The 20400-nt window shown below is 43.7% G+C and overlaps 1 protein-coding gene across 1 annotated transcript in view; it reads right to left on the bottom strand.

Annotated features, from left to right (window-relative positions):
* The window catches only part of LOC142578729 (uncharacterized), a 36137-nt gene that overhangs the window by 13369 nt on the left and 2368 nt on the right, over positions 1-20400 (bottom strand). The window contains exons 4-11 of the mRNA XM_075688244.1: positions 19730-19968; positions 18094-18198; positions 14380-14487; positions 13035-13094; positions 12832-12961; positions 10763-10977; positions 6239-6427; positions 1116-1171 (exon numbers count right to left, since the gene is read on the bottom strand). Of these exons, the coding sequence (XP_075544359.1) occupies positions 1116-1171; positions 6239-6427; positions 10763-10977; positions 12832-12961; positions 13035-13094; positions 14380-14487; positions 18094-18198; positions 19730-19968 (1102 nt within the window). The remainder of the gene's footprint in view (positions 1-1115; positions 1172-6238; positions 6428-10762; positions 10978-12831; positions 12962-13034; positions 13095-14379; positions 14488-18093; positions 18199-19729; positions 19969-20400) is intronic.

Below are 20400 nucleotides of genomic sequence, written 5' to 3' on the forward strand. Positions count from 1 at the left end.
AAAACTCCTGCAAATTTGAACAAAATCTCTCACTCCCACGCAGCGCTTTTTGGACAAGTCTGAGCCAAAAGTGAAGGTTCGATGCGTCGCTAGTGCGGGAAGAAAGATGAGACCGAACCTGAGCAATCGGAGCAGCCTGCGCCCTCCTTTCACATCAGGCTTTGCAAGAAGAAGCCCCCAGCGCATGCTTGATCACATTACCGTGCACTCACCATGCCCCTCTCCTAGCGCGCTCACTCCACCATGTTCTCTCCAACATTGGGCATGTGGGAGTGAAGTGCACATCAAGCGACCATCCTTCTCAGCTCACCTTTGCATGTTTTCCCTCGCACTCACGTGATCTTATCGCACTTGGACTTTATACAGAACTTAGGGATCCTAGGTTTCTTCTGGTACATCTAGCACGCTGATGGAGGGAAGATAAGACTTTTTCAATGGGAGCCCAGTGACGGTTTTGGTTGCTTTGCACGCTGCACGCTGTACTGCACAATTGATCGAGTGCTATATTTAAAGGGGCTCCCCTTAGATCGAACTCCATTTTATTCGTATAAATTTCTGGTCCCCTTAGAGTTTGAATTAATGAGATCTTACCGTATACTGGATAAAACAGGCCTCACCTACTGCAGGAACTTGCAAGCAATGCGTGGCCTTTACATAAGTTTATCTGCCATGAACGAGTTTCGCTGCAAAGTAAGCTAGGACGTGGACATGCTGGAGAAATAGAATGTTGTGCTCGCACTTGATTGCATGAGAAAATTTTTCTTTCACATGAAAATCGTTAGTCGAGAGACTTGGGAGCACCACAGCTGCCTCTACTGTCATGTCTCGCTTGTCCTGTCCTCTATTGATCGAAGCAAACGAAGTGAATACGAGGCCATAGTTTGCAAGTTGGCTCAATGCTTTCTTCATAAGCTGTCCGAATGACCTGAATTTGATCGGCTATCAGCCAGTAGCTGTCTCAAGCCAAATGTGGTAAAGTAAACATGAGATGCTGCATACTAATACTATTGCATTGTGAATTCCTATTTTTAGCAAAACACTCAAATATGATATGTACAGTACTTGGGCTTAATTTGCTGCTGTACCTTGTCTGACAAATATAGACAACGACTTACTCAATGTGCGATTCTGTAGCTCGGCATGTAAAGTGGGCAGTCTGTGTATCTTTATCCTAGAAAGGAAAAGGAAAAACACAGAAAAACGAAATATAGTTCAGTGTTTTCTTTAGTTTACATAATCATTTGCTCATGGAAACTAGGAGCAAAATACAGTGGAACACCGGTTATACATCCCCCGGTTTTGCGACGACCCGGGTTTTACGACGGATTAGCACAGTCCCGGTGAAGTCCCCATAAAAGCAATGCATTAAAAACCCTGGTTATCCGACGCAATTTTACGCCTGACCCATGTTATACGACACTCGCGAAGCACGGGACGGAACGGCGGACGAAAGAAAAGTGCCGCCGGTCTCTTTCCTCGCTTTGTATCTCTGCATGCGGAGCGCTTGACACCGCTCGACCGGTTCGCTCCGGCGCAGCTTCCTGTGCTGAAATAGTGCCTTTTCTTCTCCACAATCACTTTCTCCCTCTCTTTTTAGCGGTGTCGGCTCTCGTCGCGTTGGGGAGGCGTTTCTCTACTTCCAGTTTCCCAGCAGCAGATCGCCGACAAGGTAGTGCGGAGAGGCCTAGATTTATCACATGTGTTCTTCGTCGTAATCCTAGCGACCAGCGTTCAGCGGAGGTTTTGAGTTGTGTGGAGCAACGCGACGCACCATGTCTTGAAAGCAGACAGTTCTGTCACTCTGCGATAAGCTGAATATTATCGAGGAAGCGGAAAAGCGGCATGGAGCCACGAAAGCCAGCATTGCCCACGACCTTAAGATTCCCAAATCTTCGCTTAAGACGATTCTGGCAAATAAAGAGGTGATGCTGCAGAATTTCAACAAGATCGGGCTCAAGCGAAAAGTGGCAAAAGAAGGACAGCATGAGAAGTTAGAAAATGTTCTCGTCAAGTGGCTGCATCAAGAACGGAGCTCTGCGATCAACGTTGACAGCGCCATGCTAAAAGAAAAGGCGGACGTTGTGGCATTGCGTCTGGGTATCGACGACTTTCAGGCATCGAACAGGTGGCTGGATCGCTTTAAAAAACGAAACAGGATTGTGTACAGCCACTCCTGCAGAAAAAGCACTTCCGTGGACGTTTCGGCGGTGAACGAGTGGATGGAGTTGCTGCCGGAGATGATTGCTGCATACAAGCCCTGCAATGTTTTCAACACCGATGAGAGCGGTATTTTTTACCATATGCGGCCTGAGCAAACCCTTGCGTTTAAGGGTGATAGCTGTCATGGCGGCAAGTGTAGCAAAGAGCCTGTGACGGCACTATTCTGTGCTAATGAGGACGGTTCTGAGAGGCTGCCCGTGCTCGTTGTTGGAAAATTTGCAAAGCCACAGTGCTTTAAGAACTTGAAGACGCTGCTGTGCAGCTACAACTTCAACAAAAAGGCGTGGATGACGTCTTCGCTCTTCAGCAATTTTTTGCAGCAGCTGGATAACAAAATCGGTGCTAAGGCAAGAAAAATATTGCTTTTCGTGGACAATGCACCATGCCACCCACCCGATACGTCCAGCCTGAAAAACATAAATGTTGTTTTTTTTTCTGCCCAACTGCACAAGCCGGCTGCAGCCGCTGGATGCCGGCATCATTAAGTGCGTCAAAAAAGGGTACTGGAAGCGGTTAGTGGAGCGTCAGCTGGCGGCTATGGAGCACAGTGAGTCAGAAAAAAAGATCACTGTGCTCGACGCCATGCATTTTTTGCCAGTTCGTGGAACGCAGTGTCACGAAGCCCAATCGCTAACTCGTTCAAGCACTGTGGCTTTAAGCGAGAGACTGCCTCCTCTGCTGGGTACACAACCTCGATGCCATTTGAGGCCAATGCAGGCTTCGCCGATGTCAATTTCCAGGGTTTAAACCTCACCACGACCTTCACCGAGTACGTGGATGCCGACGACAACGTTGCGATCTGCGGCAAGGTGTCGCTGGATGACGCCATTGAAGAGGCTTTGCCTAGTGCCGACACCGCTGCGACATCGAACGAGGACAACGCCGCCGCCGCAGATGCCGTGCCTGTGCCTACCATGTTTGCCGAGGTGATACGGCACATAGACGGCATCCGGAACTTCATCTGTTCACGCGACGCTGCAGAGGACCTCCTTTCGGACGTTTCCCAACTCGAGCGAAAGCTCTTGGTTCATGGATCAAACAAGGTCCAAAAGAAACTTACTGACCTTTTTTAAAGTTTGCGCCGGCTGGCGGGAATCGCAGCAGTGGGCAGTGGAGTGCGGTAAAGGTCCGTTTGAATAAAGCATGATTGGTACCTGTACTGCATGATCAATTCTTATTGCATTTACTTTTTTGGTAATTTGGGTTTCCAAGCCCTGCAGAGTATGTTATTAGTTTACATTGAAGTTTCTCGTAAATCCGTTGCGCGAAATAAGTAGTATTTTTATAGGCATAATTTATGTTCGGATTTTACGACGCCCACATTTTACGATGCTTCTTCGCGGTCCCGAGAAAGTCTTATAATCGTGGTTCCACTGTATGTGATTCACCGCAGCATGCCACAACAGCAGCGGCGAGCCTACATGAACGATGACATGCTCTCGGTGGCACTGCACGAAACATGCAAGAACCATTAAAAGGACATTACTATAAAGAAGAACATTAAACCTGAAATTATGAGGTAATAAGTGGATTTATTAGTACAGCAAATGAAAGTCACAGTTCCCCTCACAAAATTTTTCGCTGAAACACCAGTGCCCAGTGTGACATCACATATTTCAAAGTACTTTTTCATATTTGACCAGTGGTGGGACAGTAAAAATTCTTGAAATTGGCTAAGTACAGTCTTTCGCTCTTTCAGGATGCAATGTGGTACAACTTCACTGATGCACAGTTACCTGGGCCCGAGCAGACGGCATCAAAGTCTGATGTCATAGCGAGCTGGGGAATCTCCTTTTCTGGCTGCACATGGCTTTCAGCATGGCTGAACGCCTACACAGCTCACACACCCTGTTTTCGCGATAATCTGCTGCGTGCGCAGAGCTGGCGTGCTGAGATGGCATGGCATCATGTGTGCTGTCTTCCAGAGCGTTTAGTACTGGCGGTTGCATAATTTCGAGTTTCAGAGACACATTGAAGAAGCAGATAAAGCATTGCTGCCACTGCTCTTCATGATATCGTCGTGCTACCAACGTCAATTCAAATGGGTCGCGAAGTTTCAGCTGAAAGGCGGTTCAGAACTAATTGTCATCGACATCATCAAAGGCAACTATGAGAACAGTGATTGAAGTGTGAGTACGTGAGGAGGGAACAAACATTATTAAATAAAAACCTTTTTTTAATTGAAAACAAAACACAATTTGATTTCGTTCAACAAAAATAAAATTCCTAATTAATATTATATACATGTGGCGCGGAAAGAAAGGACAACTCTTTTTCACTTATCATTACCAAAAAATATATTTTTTTCAGCATGCACAAAAAATGGGGGAGTTCACATCACTATCAACAGCAATGCAATGCAACTATTATAGTGTTCCAAAAGGTACACTTGTAAAATTCACTTGCTACTATATGCCCGCCTCACATGTATTGCTTGGTTGTTGACATTTGTCTGAATACTGATGGAGGGTTTGTGAGGCGTGTTTCATCGTGGGGTAACATGCTCAGTCAAAAGTAGTGAGTTACGACTGGCAGATAAGTGTTGACTTAGCTGTCTTTGTGCGGCTGCGCTAACCGATGGGCTTGATGTCTGACTATGCGACTGGCATTCAAAACCTAAAGCATTTTTCAGCCTGTAAAGAAGCAATGTTGCATGGGTGTGTTTGTGAGACCTGTACGGTAGGCATTTCTTTGCATCGTTTTCCGCACTAACAGCTTGAAATACCCAACAAATCAAGTTGTGGGACATTTGAAGATACTGTGTCTTGAAGCCACAAAAATTCAAGATACAAATGCCAAACCATACGGGAAATAATCGAGGCATTTCCCATCAAAAGATTAGGAGAGACTAGCAATAGCCACGCATCTTTGTCTCTGCTAGAATGTGAATTTCAGTATCTTCACAGCATGTGTGGTAATCTCAAGTAGTGCCTTTTTGTTGTTTTCTTTTTTGGCTTCCCTACCTCTTGATATGTTTAACTGATGTCTTTAGACCTAGTCATGTTCATATGCTGTGGTATTTGCAATCACCTATATATATGTTGTCAGTTTCAATAAAAATTTAGTTGAGAGTTAGCGCTCGTCATGTCTGCTTCTAGTCTCCGTCCGTGTCACTTCGCACTACAATCCAAGATCATGTTGACATTGATGACGTTTTTGTCTACAAAGCCCCATTGCGCATCAGCCCTCTATGCACAAAACTACTGTGTTGATCATGCAATCACAAAGCTAGCATAGCCCCTCCCAACTCAATGTAGGCTAACACATGCCTCATGGTTGATGCATAAAGATAGGAATTGATTCTATTCTGTCGGCTGTCATAATGGCTGTCTCACTGGTTGTAATGCTGTGAATGAATGCCGCCAATGAATGTAGAAGTGACACGCTTTGTATTGCTTACATAGCAGCTTTGCAATTTTAACACCGCTGAAACTATGTCGTGGTGCAGTAATGGCACAGATTAGGTAAAAAAGACCCCTTTGAAGCAGTATGGAGCAACAAATTCTAGTTGGCAAAAATTGGTTTGCTCTCGCTTCAATGCGAACCAAGCAACGAGAATACAGCACACACGAAGCTGTCAGCACTCGGCGCACTCTGTCCCCATGGCAGATTGCTTTCAAGATAGGGCTCCCGTGGCTGCGTCGTTCATCCACCACCGCCACAGTACAGTTGATCACAGTTGGTAATGGTTTGACGTGGATGGATAAGGCTCTAAAGAGCGATAATGGCCTATAATGATTGGAACGTCATCTGCAGTAGTTTCCTTGTGCCATTCGCAGCAGTTCGCATCACCGCAGTGCTGTCGTTTGTACTGGTCGGATCAATGAAGTTTCATAACATTCATAATGACTCCGGGCTGCATGGAGATGGGCAAGTCGCACAATGCTTACACATTAGACAACTCCAAGAGGAGTTGCTGCATGAATTTTTTATTTTGTTTATTCGCTAATGGTCCTTATGGCCCAGTAACAGCAAGAAAACACAGGGAACGCAAGAGATTAGATTTAAAGGACCAAACCTTTTCCTTCAGTTTTCCGGTAAGCAGGGCAAGTTGGCGAGCCTGGCTGTCCCTCTCCACAAGCAGGTGATCACGCTGCTTGGACAGATTATCCACCGTGGCTGTCAGTTTGTCAACTTCCTTCTGGAGCAGCTCCAGCCGACTCAACAACTGCTCATCTTCTGCAGACAGCTGGCTGGCTTGTAGATTCTGTGATGAACCATCAGATAAATGCTATAATTCTACACACTAAACTACAGAAAGTAGTATGATATGACAGTTGGTCATATATAGTTACTGTTCCCTGCCTAGGACAGCTCCTGAAATGCTTCACAGCTCTGAATTTAATGCCTCTTTGAAGGAGAGACGTTTAATTTGTTAAATCCATTCCGGTTAGGCATTAGCAACAAAGCGCTGTTTGTCACACAAGGTTATATCTTAACCTTTACAGCAAAGGTCAAGAAGCCGCCAGGCTGAGGAACAAGAGCACTTGTGGGGCTCTTTTGCATCCCTTGTAATTAATTTTCCCTGCATGACAATCATACAGTAGTGGGAATCAACTCATTGCAGTTGTGCAGCCATGAAAAGAGATGACACTAGTGCTCAGATGCTGGCAGAAGCTGGCACTGCAGGTGTGTGAAGGGCTTTGTTCTCCACTTTAAGCTTCATAATGTGAGCACGCTTAAAAATTAAATTAAGTTATGGGGTTTTACGTGCCAAAACCACTTTCTGATTATGAGGCATGCCGTAGTGGAGGACTCCGGAAATTTCGACCACCTGGGGTTCTTTAACATGCAACTAAAGCTAAGTACACAAGCGTTTTCACATTTCGTCCCTATCGAAATGCGGCCGCCGTGGCCGGGACTCGGTCCAGCAACCTCGTGCTCAGCAGCCCAACACCATAGCCACTGAGCAACCACGGCGGGTTGTGAGCACGCTTGAATATAGTACAGTTAAACCTCAATATAATGAAGTAGATAAAATCGACAATTTGCTTTGTTGTATGGAAATATTGTTGTATTGAAAATCAACCTTTTATGCAAATAGTACAGTTGCCAATCGATTTTTTTTACATGGAAAGGAGCCACAGAATTTTCGGAATTATTGGGCAATCGAAAAAAGCAAATCTGAATGAAAAAACAACTAATTTTGATGAATTTGGGAGTCGACGACGAATGATACGGTTTCATGCCACGTTAACGATATTTTCACATCCGCGGTAAGAATTAAGCGAAGCAGCCGCACTTTCACGTGCACTCCACCCCCACGGCTGATAGCGTCGCCTGCACTGGGATAACGCTGTCAGGAAAAGCACTGACAGCAGGGAGCGAAAGCTTTGTCTGCCTCTCACTCCAACAGGTCACCAAAACTCAAGATCACATAACCTCCAATACTAAACACGTGAGAAGACAGCCTACATAGTGCCACTCCGTCTTGGCATGCCCACTCTTTGCACATGCGGCAGATTACCTATAAAGCAGGGTGTGCGGCTGCATGGCTGCGTATGCGCTCAGTCGTGCTTGGCACGGCCGAGAGGCGCACCAGAAATTGCGATACGCGTCAACTTACCCTCTCCCTCCCCTACCCCCACCCTTCGCGCGCGCTTAAATGTGTTATTGCGAGCGAGCTCCTCTCCCCCTCATTTCTCTTTGCTTTCACGGGAAGGCAGCACTCATGAAGCCTCCATATTTCTTGTCTCACTCTCATACACTTTCACTCGCACCTAAAGCACAAAGTGTGCGGACCACGATAGGATCTTATTGCACTTTATACGGAACAAGATGTGGCTCCACTTCGGCGCTCTTGTCGCACCACGCGATTTGAGAGGTGCGCTTGCAAGCAGCCACTTGTAATTCAACCATTTGCCCATCTGTGTCGACGGAATTTTCCATTTATTGTCTCGGCATTCCTTTGTGGCATAAGTGAAATTTCATTACATTGAAATTGCATACGAACATACTTCATTATATTGAGGTTCTAAATACATGGTGCCCTATAGACAAGAGGTTATGAAAAGTTAAACTTTGTTATATTGAAGTTCGTTACATCAAGATTTAACTGTAGTAAGTGCACATTAGCTTCGAGTTACAATATTGTGACGGTGCCAGCCATAGGACGCTGTTGTAATGTCCCATTATTAGCGGTGAGAATTAGAAGTGGCGCCCTCTCGCGAGTGATGTCACGGCCAGGACACCGCTCGCTGCGGCTCGCCTGGCTGCTGCGCGCGCTCGTTCCCTTCGTGTATGCTTGGGGTATGGGTGGCTCGAGCCGTACTTGTTGAAGGGTACGTATGACGGCTTCTTTCTGCTGCCATGCCTGAACCACGGTTTCTTCTTCAAAAGCGTTTGAGTCAAGAAAATTTGCGGCTTGGATATCGCAAGCTATGTAGCGTTGAAGGGGTCTACTGGTTTTACAATGCATATATGTGCCGTGTCTGTCCATAAATTTTGCGTAAAAAGAATTTCTGCAAATTCAACACGCGAAGTTGTGTATGATGCTTCGCTAAACACTTAACATTCCCTTGGTATTTAGCGATGAGAGACATTGTATTTTACATGGAAGAAAAATCTTGGTAATTGGCGTCAATATGTTAACTGTGTTAGAAAGGCACTGCCCAGCGAAACTGTCATCATGATTCTTATTACTCTGGTAAGTTGTTCTAGTGAAATATGGCCATTTATTAATGCCTAAAAGAGAGAGGTGCGCATTTCTTATGAAAAAGATTGCTGTTATTTTCACCCCTCTCTGAAACAGGCCTCCAAAAAACGAATTGCTCATGCCTGCTAACATGACGGTGTGTCATGTAGAGCATTTACATAGTTGATTCATACCGACCATAGTAGCAATCGCCTGAGAGAAATGTTTCGTGGTTAAGATCGAGAGCCAATCAATTGCAAGCGATGAAATGTTTCATGGTGGCCCTCAGTAGCCTTTATTGAAAATATATGGCACACACCTCACGCAACAGTAGCAACCGACTGTTGGTATGGCGAGGCATGCATTGCATGCGGAACCCATCAGTTCACTACAACTTCGAATTGAAACCATAGCGGCATTTTTTTTTACAGCACCAATTGCAATGCCTCAAGTATTCTCGACTACAGCGAAGCTTAGATTGCCTATAAAAGGAAAATTCAAGCTTTTTCTGCCTCACCAGGCCTCAATGTACTGTTGTTTAAATATACAAACGGAGAACTATTCGCTTCATCAGTACATAAAAGAGAACTTGTTTTTTGACCCTCCACCGGGGAATTATATCTTCACATTGTCCCATACTACTAACGACTGATGCTTCGACTTCTTTTCGGCTGCAGCCATATCGTCCAAAAGGCATACTTCACTAAAAAATTTGGGCCGAGCAGCCTGTGTCAGTTCGCCAAACAGATTCGTCATGTATATTCCTCGAGCAACAAGCACCAGTAAATTTCTCAAATGAGTTGAACGTGTAGCATGGAAAAGGGAATATATATTGGTACATCCCTTTTCGTATTCTGCAAATAGCTGTGAGCCTTCATTAGCTTTACTTCAAATTACCGCCACTTAAAATAAACACGTGAAGAACTGCGTAATTTTGAGAAGCAGTTAAAGAAGCAAGTGGTGCTTGTAGAATCTAAACTGCAGTGTTAAGTCCTCGTATTACTGCCAAGCGCTTCTTTGAAGAAATGCAAAAATTCAATATTATACCACGAACCACTCGTCATGAGCAAACCTGTTTTAGCGGATTAAAATCAAGGTAACTGTTGCATAGGTCATCTATAGCCAGCGTTTGTGACGTACTTGTTGCACCGCGGCAGGTATGTTACCATAACGGGATTATTATATGCTATGTATTTGCAGTTGTCGATCCGCGCATTAAAAACCCGCAATGGGCTGGTAGGCGCTCCTTCGGCTGGCACTGCAATGTTGCCTTTGAGAGCGCATTGTCATCTAAGAAATAAGCTCTTTTAATAAATTTTCCTGACTGAAGACGTCGTAAAAATATATTTGAGATTACCGCCATACGTATAAAGCAGAGAGAATGAGGGTGAACAAATCAAAACACCGCAGAAAGCGCCCGGACACGGCCCGAACTGTGGCAGACGACAGGCGCGAGTCCTTGCCCTGACGTCACGCGAGCGGTGCTCGCAGCGCCCCTGTAGTTCGTTCGCGGGGCTAATAGCCACCATGACCATGGCAAATTAGTCCCCATCATTAACTCATTGTTGTTCAAGGAAGACGGATGTCATGGGATGCAGTAGAGTGAAGTGTCCACATGTACATTACTACCACCTGTCCAGTACTTCAAGGGCCTTTTGACCTGAAGACTAAGCCAGCTCATGTATATATAGACTTCTAGTGACATAGAAAGTCATAATTTTACTCATGCTTTGAGGTTGTCAACGCTCCTGTGACGCCAAATGCCACCACATGCTGCTCAATATGATTTAAGTGAAAACACCTTCACAGTCAGCTTTTGCATTGTCACTTCAGCTGTTTATGTAATTTCAGAAACTAAACTTCACTGCTTAATGCATGCCTTCAAGTCACTAATCTGCATGGTCACACCTTGGAATCGGTCTGGTTTCCACTTTCGCTACCACTTGATGATGGGAGTTTGTGTCGTGCATTTCCGGACTTGAGCACCTGATGTAATCGCATCAGTTCGTCCTTGTAGTGGTCTCTCTCCCTCTGCAAGGCATGCAATTCTGTACTGCTGTCTGAGGCAGCTGACTGTCCCTTGTTGGCCAGCAGACCCTGTATCTCAAGGAGGAGCTGTCGTTCTGCAAGAACACCAACAGGCCAGCAAGTATGCAGTCAGCTTATTTAAAACACCTAGGAACCACAGATTTCTGTTTGACTTGTCAGACGTTTGAACTATCCGAAATTGAATAAAGCATGGTGCAAAACATAATTATGGCTTATTGCACCCAACAGGTGTACACACCAAGTTGTTTGAACAGACAGAAAGCCAGAAAAGGTGCACAAACAGATATGTAGATGCAGGTGCAATAATAGTCGGTCTATTTTAGCTGTCTATTTGCAGTTGACTATTTGTGCATTATGAGTGTTCCTCAGTCAGACATTTAAGCCATGTTGCTCTGCTCCTCAGAAGCCATAAAATTCACATCCATGATAACTTTGTTCAAATTTGGCATCTTCAAGATGTCTTGAAAACATAGCAGGTTGAACAAAACATCGAGATTAGCTTAAGTTAAGTGGCATTCTTATGTAATTATCTACATTAAAATTATCATGAGTCTACCCTACCTCAATGTTTTGCGATGCTGCTGTATAAGTAATTAAAAAAGCATCAAAACACAGCCAAAATTAGTAATGGTAAAGTGGTAACATTAAAACATACACAAATAAGCAAAAGAATACCGACATGCATCACAAGTACTAATTAAGTTGCCTTATAAATAATTGATTGTTCTTGATTGCTAGTTGGGGAGTATGTTAGACTTCCGTTAATTAAATTCTTTGGTTATTTCAATCCACACCAAAGGTCCTGGCTGGTATTCGTACATTTCTATGGGACCGAACTTTTGTTATTTCGATTCTGAAATTAGACCTCACTGGATAATTTGAACTCGGCTAATCATCCCCCATGTGCCCAAACCATATGGTGACTGCTGTGATGACTCCAACAGCAGCAGTGTTCGTCTTGGCGGCATGTAGGGTACAGTGAATGCATTGAACAAACATCATCTCCCATTGAAAAGCTATTTTCAGCCTGCCCCATTAAGATTTTAAAAGGAAAACGGTAGTTCACAGTGAATTATTACAGTATTTACCCGATTGTAACACTCACCTTTCTTTCCAAGAACATTCATCTGAAAATTACCTGGGTGGTGCAATTTGATACAAAACTAAAACCAAAACTGCGTTTACAGGAGCCTACTGTAAGAGCCAGTATAGCCAGTGCCATTGCCATGACAAAATGACCACAATGGATGCCAACAGAACAAGTATGACAGCGACAATGCGCCGCTTTCAGTCTGATAACGAAAGTGCATTCAAACATTAAGTTATTTTAGATGTTAAACTAGGCAACAAGTTCCTTCACATGTTCTTCACATTCCGGAGCACAGCATGCGTCGCAGGATGAACTGGTGAAGTGATTAGTCAAGGCATGGGCCACCGCCCCATTTGTGATGTTGCAGAGTCATTTGATAAACGTAGAATAATAAATGTGCAATCGACCATACGGAAGGTGACATGTTGTGGTTCTTCATAGACAGTTATGAAGTGTTGTCCGAGAGTGATCACGATTATGTAAATAAATTTCGATTCCGTGTAGGTAAAGTTTGCTGGTTTCGTCTATTTTCCTATTGCCAAAATTGGAGGCATGCCATGTTTTTCTTGCTTTAAAGTGGGTGTGCGTTAGATATCTGATTTGTTTAGAACCTCTTATGTCATTTTTATGTTAGTTTTCTGCTTCCAACCCACAAAAAAGTGGATACGATTTCGATTTGCAGACATTCAGGATCGGGGCAAATACTGCCTAATAAATCCGTGAGTCTTGGTGTTTTTTCTGCTTCTTGTTTAATTCGGCAAATTTTGTCAGCCCCATCAGGGCCAAATTAACGAAGTCGACTGTACTAGGAACTTGTTTCATGTTTAGTAGTACTAACCATTACTAGCCAGTTCTTTCACTCGTTCCTGCAGCTTTCTTTTTTCTTTTTCCAGTGCTTGTATCTGCTCCTCAAGCGTGTCACCTTTTGACTGTTGGTCAGTGTGCCTAGTGGCACTTGTCGGATGCTTCTGCAGAAGTAAAATCAATCATGTTTTATTACACTTTGATGCAATACATTTCAAAAAAGAGACAATCACTCACACTTTTTGTTGACTTGGGGTCTCTTGCCCGTGGGTCTGTTTTCCGATGCAGGTGTCCAAACTGTGCAATTTATGCATGGAAGCACACAAGAAAGAAAACAATAAGTAAACAGAACAAGTGGAACATCATTGACACAGACGCGTGTAAAAGGAAGAAACTGTATGCATACACCGATCTAAGCTCTGGATGCACCAGGTCTCAGCATAGCGACTCCAAGGTCTCGAAAATTTATTTATGCTCTATCCAGAACATTCAGAGGTCAGATTTCTCACAAAACTTATCTGCCTCGTGGCTGAGCTCATCTGATGCTGAGGCATGAAATTTAGGAGGATAGAAAGTCTTGTGTTATGTTTGAAGCATATGTTTGTGCATAACCTAATGTGTTTTTTAAGGTGGTAAATATGTAAAGCAGTGTAGAAATTTCGCCTTATTGGTACAACATACTGCAAGTGAAATGCAATACAAAACGGCAGAAGGAAGGTACAACACATGCACTAACTTCTTTGTTGTTGCTGTTAAAGCTGGTGCATGTGTTGTACCCTCCTTCTGCCCTTGTTATTTGCAGTTCACATGCAGTACGTAAAGAACATGCATTATGTTCATGCAAGCACATTAGTAACACATTAAGCAATGAGGGGGAGAAAATTGGGGAGAAGAAATAAAAGTGATCGTAGATTTTGCCTATCAGATTTTGGAGCTCTGAGCTACACATCTGAATTTTAAAAATCCACACCCTTGGCCGCATGATATTTGAAGAGGCACCACAGAGGAAGCATTCTGCAGCAAAACGGTATTAACTACATGCAGCAGCCTTATTTTATAGTGGAATATGCTTGTAATGATATTACAGTTAGTCATATCCTTACGCACTGATAAGGGCAAGGCTGGCATACCCACGTGCCACTAACACTAATTATGGCCTGGCGCAAAAAATCACACAAGCAAGTTTAGGAGAATGGTAAATTGGTCAAGTTGATAATGGTTCATTATTTCTAAAGTACAGAAGACAAGCGTAATGAAGAGACAGAAATGCATTGTTCGGTCATATCTGAATCTCTCTTACTGCTCTCTTGTACTGTAGAAATAATGCATGGGCAAGAGCTTATCGTGGTCCGTCTCGGTTGTGTACCAAGTTTGGAGACATGTAAGTAGAGCAGCGAACACTCAATTGTTAACATTCTGGCAATAAATTAAACAAATGTCTCAACTGATTACAACATTAAACAGCTAAGGCTGCCGCTGCACTCTTTTGGAATATGTACTAAATAATATTGAGGAGTGGGCAACCTGAAAATTTTGCACTGACCTTTATGCAATAAAGAAATAAACATCACAAATGACTCACATTAACTTTGCGAACTTGCTTCACCGGTTGTTTGCCAGAGGCTCGCTTCTGGGGCTCATTGGAGCGAGGGTTTGTAGAGGCACCCTTTCCCTCTTCATTAGGTTGAGGCTGCACATGCACGGAAAGGATCGCTATACATCCCAACTTCTGGGAAAGGAAAATGATAAACATTTGCTGATGTATGCTGCAAAGAGTAAGCCACGATACTTCCACTGATTAAGTACTATCTTGTTTCCTCTTGCCCTGTTATCTACAGGAGGCATTCCACCTTAATGTTTTCATATGGGCTGTGGTGAAGGGGCCTGTCATAATAGCATATGCACTATTATAACGGGCCCCCTCACTGTATAGTTGCAGAGGTGAGGGAACCCCTATTTTTTCCATCGCATATTATGTGCACAGTTTCGCTATTCAGTGGTTGGGCCCATCTCACTCGGGTGCACAGTAACAACGTTATAATGCATCATTATTCATTGGGCTGCAGTCGCTAAAGCTGTACAATTGCACAATTGGGCTGCACAATTGGTCACGGTGCTCCCCTTGGCGGGAGGGCTCCGTGTAAGGCATGGTGGTGAAGCATAGGACAAGAGAACAAGTCAAGGAGAATAGTACTACAGCAACGTAAAGATTTAAAAAAATTACCAGGAAGCGATTCAAACCCAGGACCCCACAATCGTGAGCCCAAAGCTTTTGTGCACTGCCATGAAACCACACATAAAGATCAGTTATTACACAGGTTCGGCAATGGCTGCTGTTACCCCATCACCATAGCGTTTGGCTAAAGTGAAGGGTCCCCTGACTATAGTCAGTTCCTTTCATGTAACAACACTTGGGCACTCACTACTCACTACGGCAATTTGCATCCTAACTAAACAATCACAATAGTGAAGGCCAATCTTCATCAGCATTTACATAAGACAAGTTCTGTGAATTTGGGCCATGGACACAGTTCATCCTAAAAATGCAGTAGTTTACAGAATACTTTGCAAGGGCTGCTACTTCTGTTACAGTGAAGACGTCAAGAAATTCACATTACTTATTAACAAGCCCAAACATGACCTCAAGTTAATCAACGTGTACGATGCACTTCTAGAGAATGTGAACAAGTGTAATCACATCATCAACTGAGGCGACTCATCAGCCATTGTGAAAAAAAAAAAGAAAGATTTATGCTCAAATCATTACTACAGGCGACAGCTAGCACTATCAACAAAGACAGAAGTACCATGTGAAAGTTTTTCTCCCTCAATACCTCACATGCTATATCTTACCAAACTTCACCTCTTGTGCTATTAATAAATCAGTGAATTGAATAATTATCTGTTGCCACACTTTATTGACATGCTGACGCAGCCATCAATATTTCATTCAGCACTACAAAAAAATGTTTTACAAAAAATGTTTAATAACTATGATTTTACTATATGTAGTTGTTTTTTCCAATGGCCTACTATATAGGGCGTCTCATGTAACTTTAGCCCAACTTTAAAGGGCCCCTCACCAGGCCACATAGCAAATTTCGGTTATATGCTTGAAGTTGTTACTGTATGTGCCCTCTAGGGAGCGTTCTGTCGCAAGAATTTTTCAAATTGATTCATTACTAGCCGAGACAGAAATATTTCAGTACCACGAACCCATGATTTCAGGAGGCGAGCGCTGTTAGGAATGGCCTGCCAAGGTGGCAACGTGCAAGTTATTTCAGCCCGCTGCACGTGTTTCGATCCAACAGCGCGGTGGCGCACTTCAGAGAACTGCGGATAACCGGCAGCCACGCAGCGAGGGGTCAGCTCAGGGGAGTTCTCGAGGGGAGGTAATTGGCGGAACCTCCCCATGCGCTTTTTGAGACACCAGACAATGTGCCACGGCGGAGGCCCCTGTGCAAGGTCCGCTCTGGAATTTAGAGGCGACGGCTGTTCTGCAAAGGTCGTCAGCCCTCGGAGAGAGCACTGAAACCTGTGCGGCATGTGTGTGTGTAAAACCCCTACCCCCTTCTCTCAAAGGCGACCACGAGGACTTTCTACGATGACGTCGAACGATGATGTCGAACGAAGTGGATATAAGCGGCTGTTGTCGGCGGCTAGATCATGCTCGTCGTCGTGCTCTGTGCTCGTCAATGTACTCGTGAGCTGCGTGCTCGTTTGCTGTATGCTTCGTCTTGCGGGCTCCATTTGGGAGTCACACTAGACTGTGTAAATGTATCCCATGTTCCAATGTAAATGCTGTAAATAAACCCTGTACGCCTAGTTCCTCCCAAGTTCCTCTCTACGACCTTCAACTCCTTCAAATGGTGGCAGCGGCGAGATCGTCCGACAACTCCTACAACTGGTAACAACGGTGGGATCATCCGGTGAATCTAATACTGCCACTGTCAAGAGAGAAACTCTCACCACTTGCCCCGTCTAGCCTCCACAAGTGAAATTCCTTCCCTGCATTCTCCGATACCAGAGTTTGAGGATCGCGTGATGCATACGTCACAGGCTCCGCCTTCAATTTTTTTTTTCCTTGCTTTCTTGCTGCACAGCGCATTTCCACTGACGTTGTGCACGAGCTGTTGCGTTTGTCTCGTTTCGCGCAGCGCACAATTTTGTGCTCTGTGCAGTACAATCCGACTAGCGGCATAAGTCAGAGCTGAGGCAGACACAAGAGAATCACAGAGCACGATCGCGCGCTCGAACATGGTAGAAAATGTCATAGTTTGTGTCTGCACCTGCAACTGCACGACCTGGGAATAAGTAGACGAAACGGAAGTACATCTCTCTCGCTGCGGTGCAAAGTAAAACAAAAACATGCAGACATTTGATTTGTGTGTTTTATTGTTTCTTTAACGTTTAATTTTTCTGTTGAAGCAGCAGGTTACACAAATAACAGATGTTGCCTTGAATAATGCTTGAAGTGAGGTGTCACTATGAGCAACATCACAGCATAGACACATATACCTAGGCGCACTTGCACAAAGTGCACATTTCTCACTTGCACAAAGTGCCAATGAGAAAATTATAGAGCAACATGAACTCCCGATACAGCTTTCTGCTGCTCAATACGTGCTACATAAAAATGTTTTTCCGAGCACGAAAGAAGCCCGCGAATACACACAAAGTGCCTCGAGCGTGGCCAGTCGTGCAGCAATTTTGCATGTATTTGTAGGCTTCTTTCATGCTTGCAAGAGCACTTTTATAACTTGTATTGAGCAACAGAATGCTGTATCGGGAGTTTTCACATTGCTCTACAATTTTCTCATGGACACTCTTAATATCATTATAATATTTGAGAAGTTGATTCAATAAGACTAATTATGTAATTAGGCAGAATGCAAAAAATAATTTGAGTATCTCCAAGCGACGGCAAACAACATTACCTTGGTTCTTTCCAGCTACATGGCATTTGCGTATTTTTAAAGTTCGGCTAAAGTTACGTGGGACACCTATAGTATCCACATTGAAGTATTTGTGTACATATTTTATGCTTTTCAATCCTGTTTTAATTTCCCTCCTATGTAATGTCTGGGCCTGTAGTCAAATAAACAAATAAACTGACTGCGACATTGTACCTTGCTGCACTTTGAAAAAGGTACTCACGTGGATTCTGAAATGTCAATAATTGACTTGGTCAATGACCTTAATTTTTAACTTTTTCTAACAAGCTACCCGACCAGACAAGCTTCCATCAAAATCTTGACTGAGAGTAGTACATTAGAAATATTGCACCGAATGTCACCTGCAATTTTTGGCCGCAGCTGCATCCGTCTTGCAACGCAGTGTGTGGAAGGCCCTCCCTCAGGGTCCTTGTGAGGCGCTCAATTTCAGCATCTCGTGCTTCAATCTGTAACCAAGGATATATTGTACATACACAAAGCTGGCTTCAGCTCCCAAGTAAATTATTGTATGAGCTGCGCATTACTTCCTGTTTAAACAGCAATTATAAATTTTCTCACCCACCAGTAGGTGGATGAAATTGATGTTTTACTGGTCGAAATTGATAAATATTTTCTGTGCCACGACTCCACCTTGCCACATGGTTTTACATCACAACCTTGAATACATACTTTTTTTAAAGGAGGCTGGGTTCTTGTGCAACACCTCAAGGTTACAAAATGTATTGAAGTGGACTGCCATCTTTGCCCACTGGCCTATGCGTGCAATGTAACATTCAGATACCGGGCTCTTTATTCCCATTAGATTGAATAAATGTTTAGAGAGGCTCTAGTAAATGAATTAGTATGCAGTAAATTTAAAAGGGTGACAAAAGGGGTTAGTTGGTGGCTGTTCATGCTTTCTTTTTGTGTAATGTCCCCGTTGATGTCGATTTTGTACATAGCGCAAGGAGAAGGTGTGAAATAAGTACCATTATCGCTGGCACAGTGCTGTGAGCAACGCCTTGCCACTCACTTTCAATACCTTTTTACTTTGAGTGGCAGCACAGTGTATTGATGCCCATGTAGCACCAAATCCAAGTGATAATTTTGTAACTTGAGGCAAACTGCAAAGAAGCACGTAGGACAACAGAAGGTAACGAAGACACAGTGTTTCATTCTTTTCTGTTGTCTTACGTGCATTTCTGCATTTTGCTCCATTCTATGCAGTACCAACTAGCCCACCAGTCTGTTCTCTTGATAATTTTCTCATGCACTGCTTGAACACAGCGGTAAGGTTTCTGGTTGTTATGAATTTTTTATTGTCAACATGATGCTAGGTTGTTTCCTTGCCAAGAAAGGCAGTAATGATAAACCTAAACGTGGGCCAGTCACAATGCACCAGCTTGCACTGGCAATGTCAATGTGGTGATTATGGCAGCCTAATGAAAGGTAGGGGCAGCGAGATTGATGTTGCAGACTCTTTTTTTCCGAGTCAGTTTTGATTTCAGCAAGGATAATTGCTCACATAGCTCCCACAAGAGCTTCTGCAATCAAGGGGCAGTATTCTCGGGTGATAATTTTCAGCAATAGCTTCACTTTAATGAGATTTCGTGAGACTCACACCACGAGAGCTTCTTTCTTGTGTTTGCCCGAACCTAGTGCGCATGCATCCAGAGCCAATTCTCACAAAGTCTGGCTGAAGGTAAACTATTTCTGAAAGTGATCGTCCAAGAATGTGTCATAAGATATCATCGTCTGGCTGAAGAATGCCAGGAATGGGCTTACAACTGTTTAAATGTTAATAACTGTGACAGACCACTTCTTATCTAGAAGCTACCAACTCGCACATTGATATCGTAAACAAAGAGTCACTGTGATTTATATTACTTTAATTTGTTTGAATTTGATGAAGGTAGGAAAAACACTATGTGTGAATATGTATGTGGCACGTGTGGGAGTACAATGCATGTTTGTGTGTTGCATTCCACGAGTCCTCACTCGTTGCTGTAGCAAGTCTGCAGAAACTCTTGACTGATATAGTGATTCCTTGAGATCTCTTCGTTCATGTTGTAGCTGGTGGATTCTTGTATCAGCCATCCGAATAATGTCGATTTCTTGGGCATCTCGTATGGCTGTTTGGGGCCATGGTTTCCGACCAGCCGGTCCATGCCGCCTTGGCAGTAACGATGTTAGTTCAATGCCTTGAGTTCGATAGGATGCAGGTACTTTTGCAGCATCTATGAGAAAACACAGCATGAAAAAGGTGAGCACATCTCATAAGCATGCTACACATTACTCAACAAAGCTTTAACCCAACTATCAGTAACAATAAAGTAGCGTTGTCACACTTACTACTCAATACATCGGCACAATGACACATTAAACGTAACGCCATGCACTCATGTTGACTGAAACTGCAAAGGTGCCCAAATTTTCTTTAATTATCAGAATTTAAAATGAAAATAATTAAATTGTGGGGTTTAACATTCCAAAGATATACTACGAGGACTGTGTAATTTAACTATCTGGGGTTCTTTAATGTGGTACAAGCATTTTTGCATTCTGCAGTTGGCTGGCTACAATTGGCTGCAGTAGGCAATTCCTGGCTGTGGCAAGTGCAGAATTAGGTTGTCGCAGAAAAGAATTGAAATGCGACTTTGTGTTCAGCA

Source organism: Dermacentor variabilis, chromosome 4 (assembly GCF_050947875.1).
Source record: "Dermacentor variabilis isolate Ectoservices chromosome 4, ASM5094787v1, whole genome shotgun sequence".
NCBI lineage: Eukaryota > Metazoa > Arthropoda > Arachnida > Ixodida > Ixodidae > Dermacentor > Dermacentor variabilis.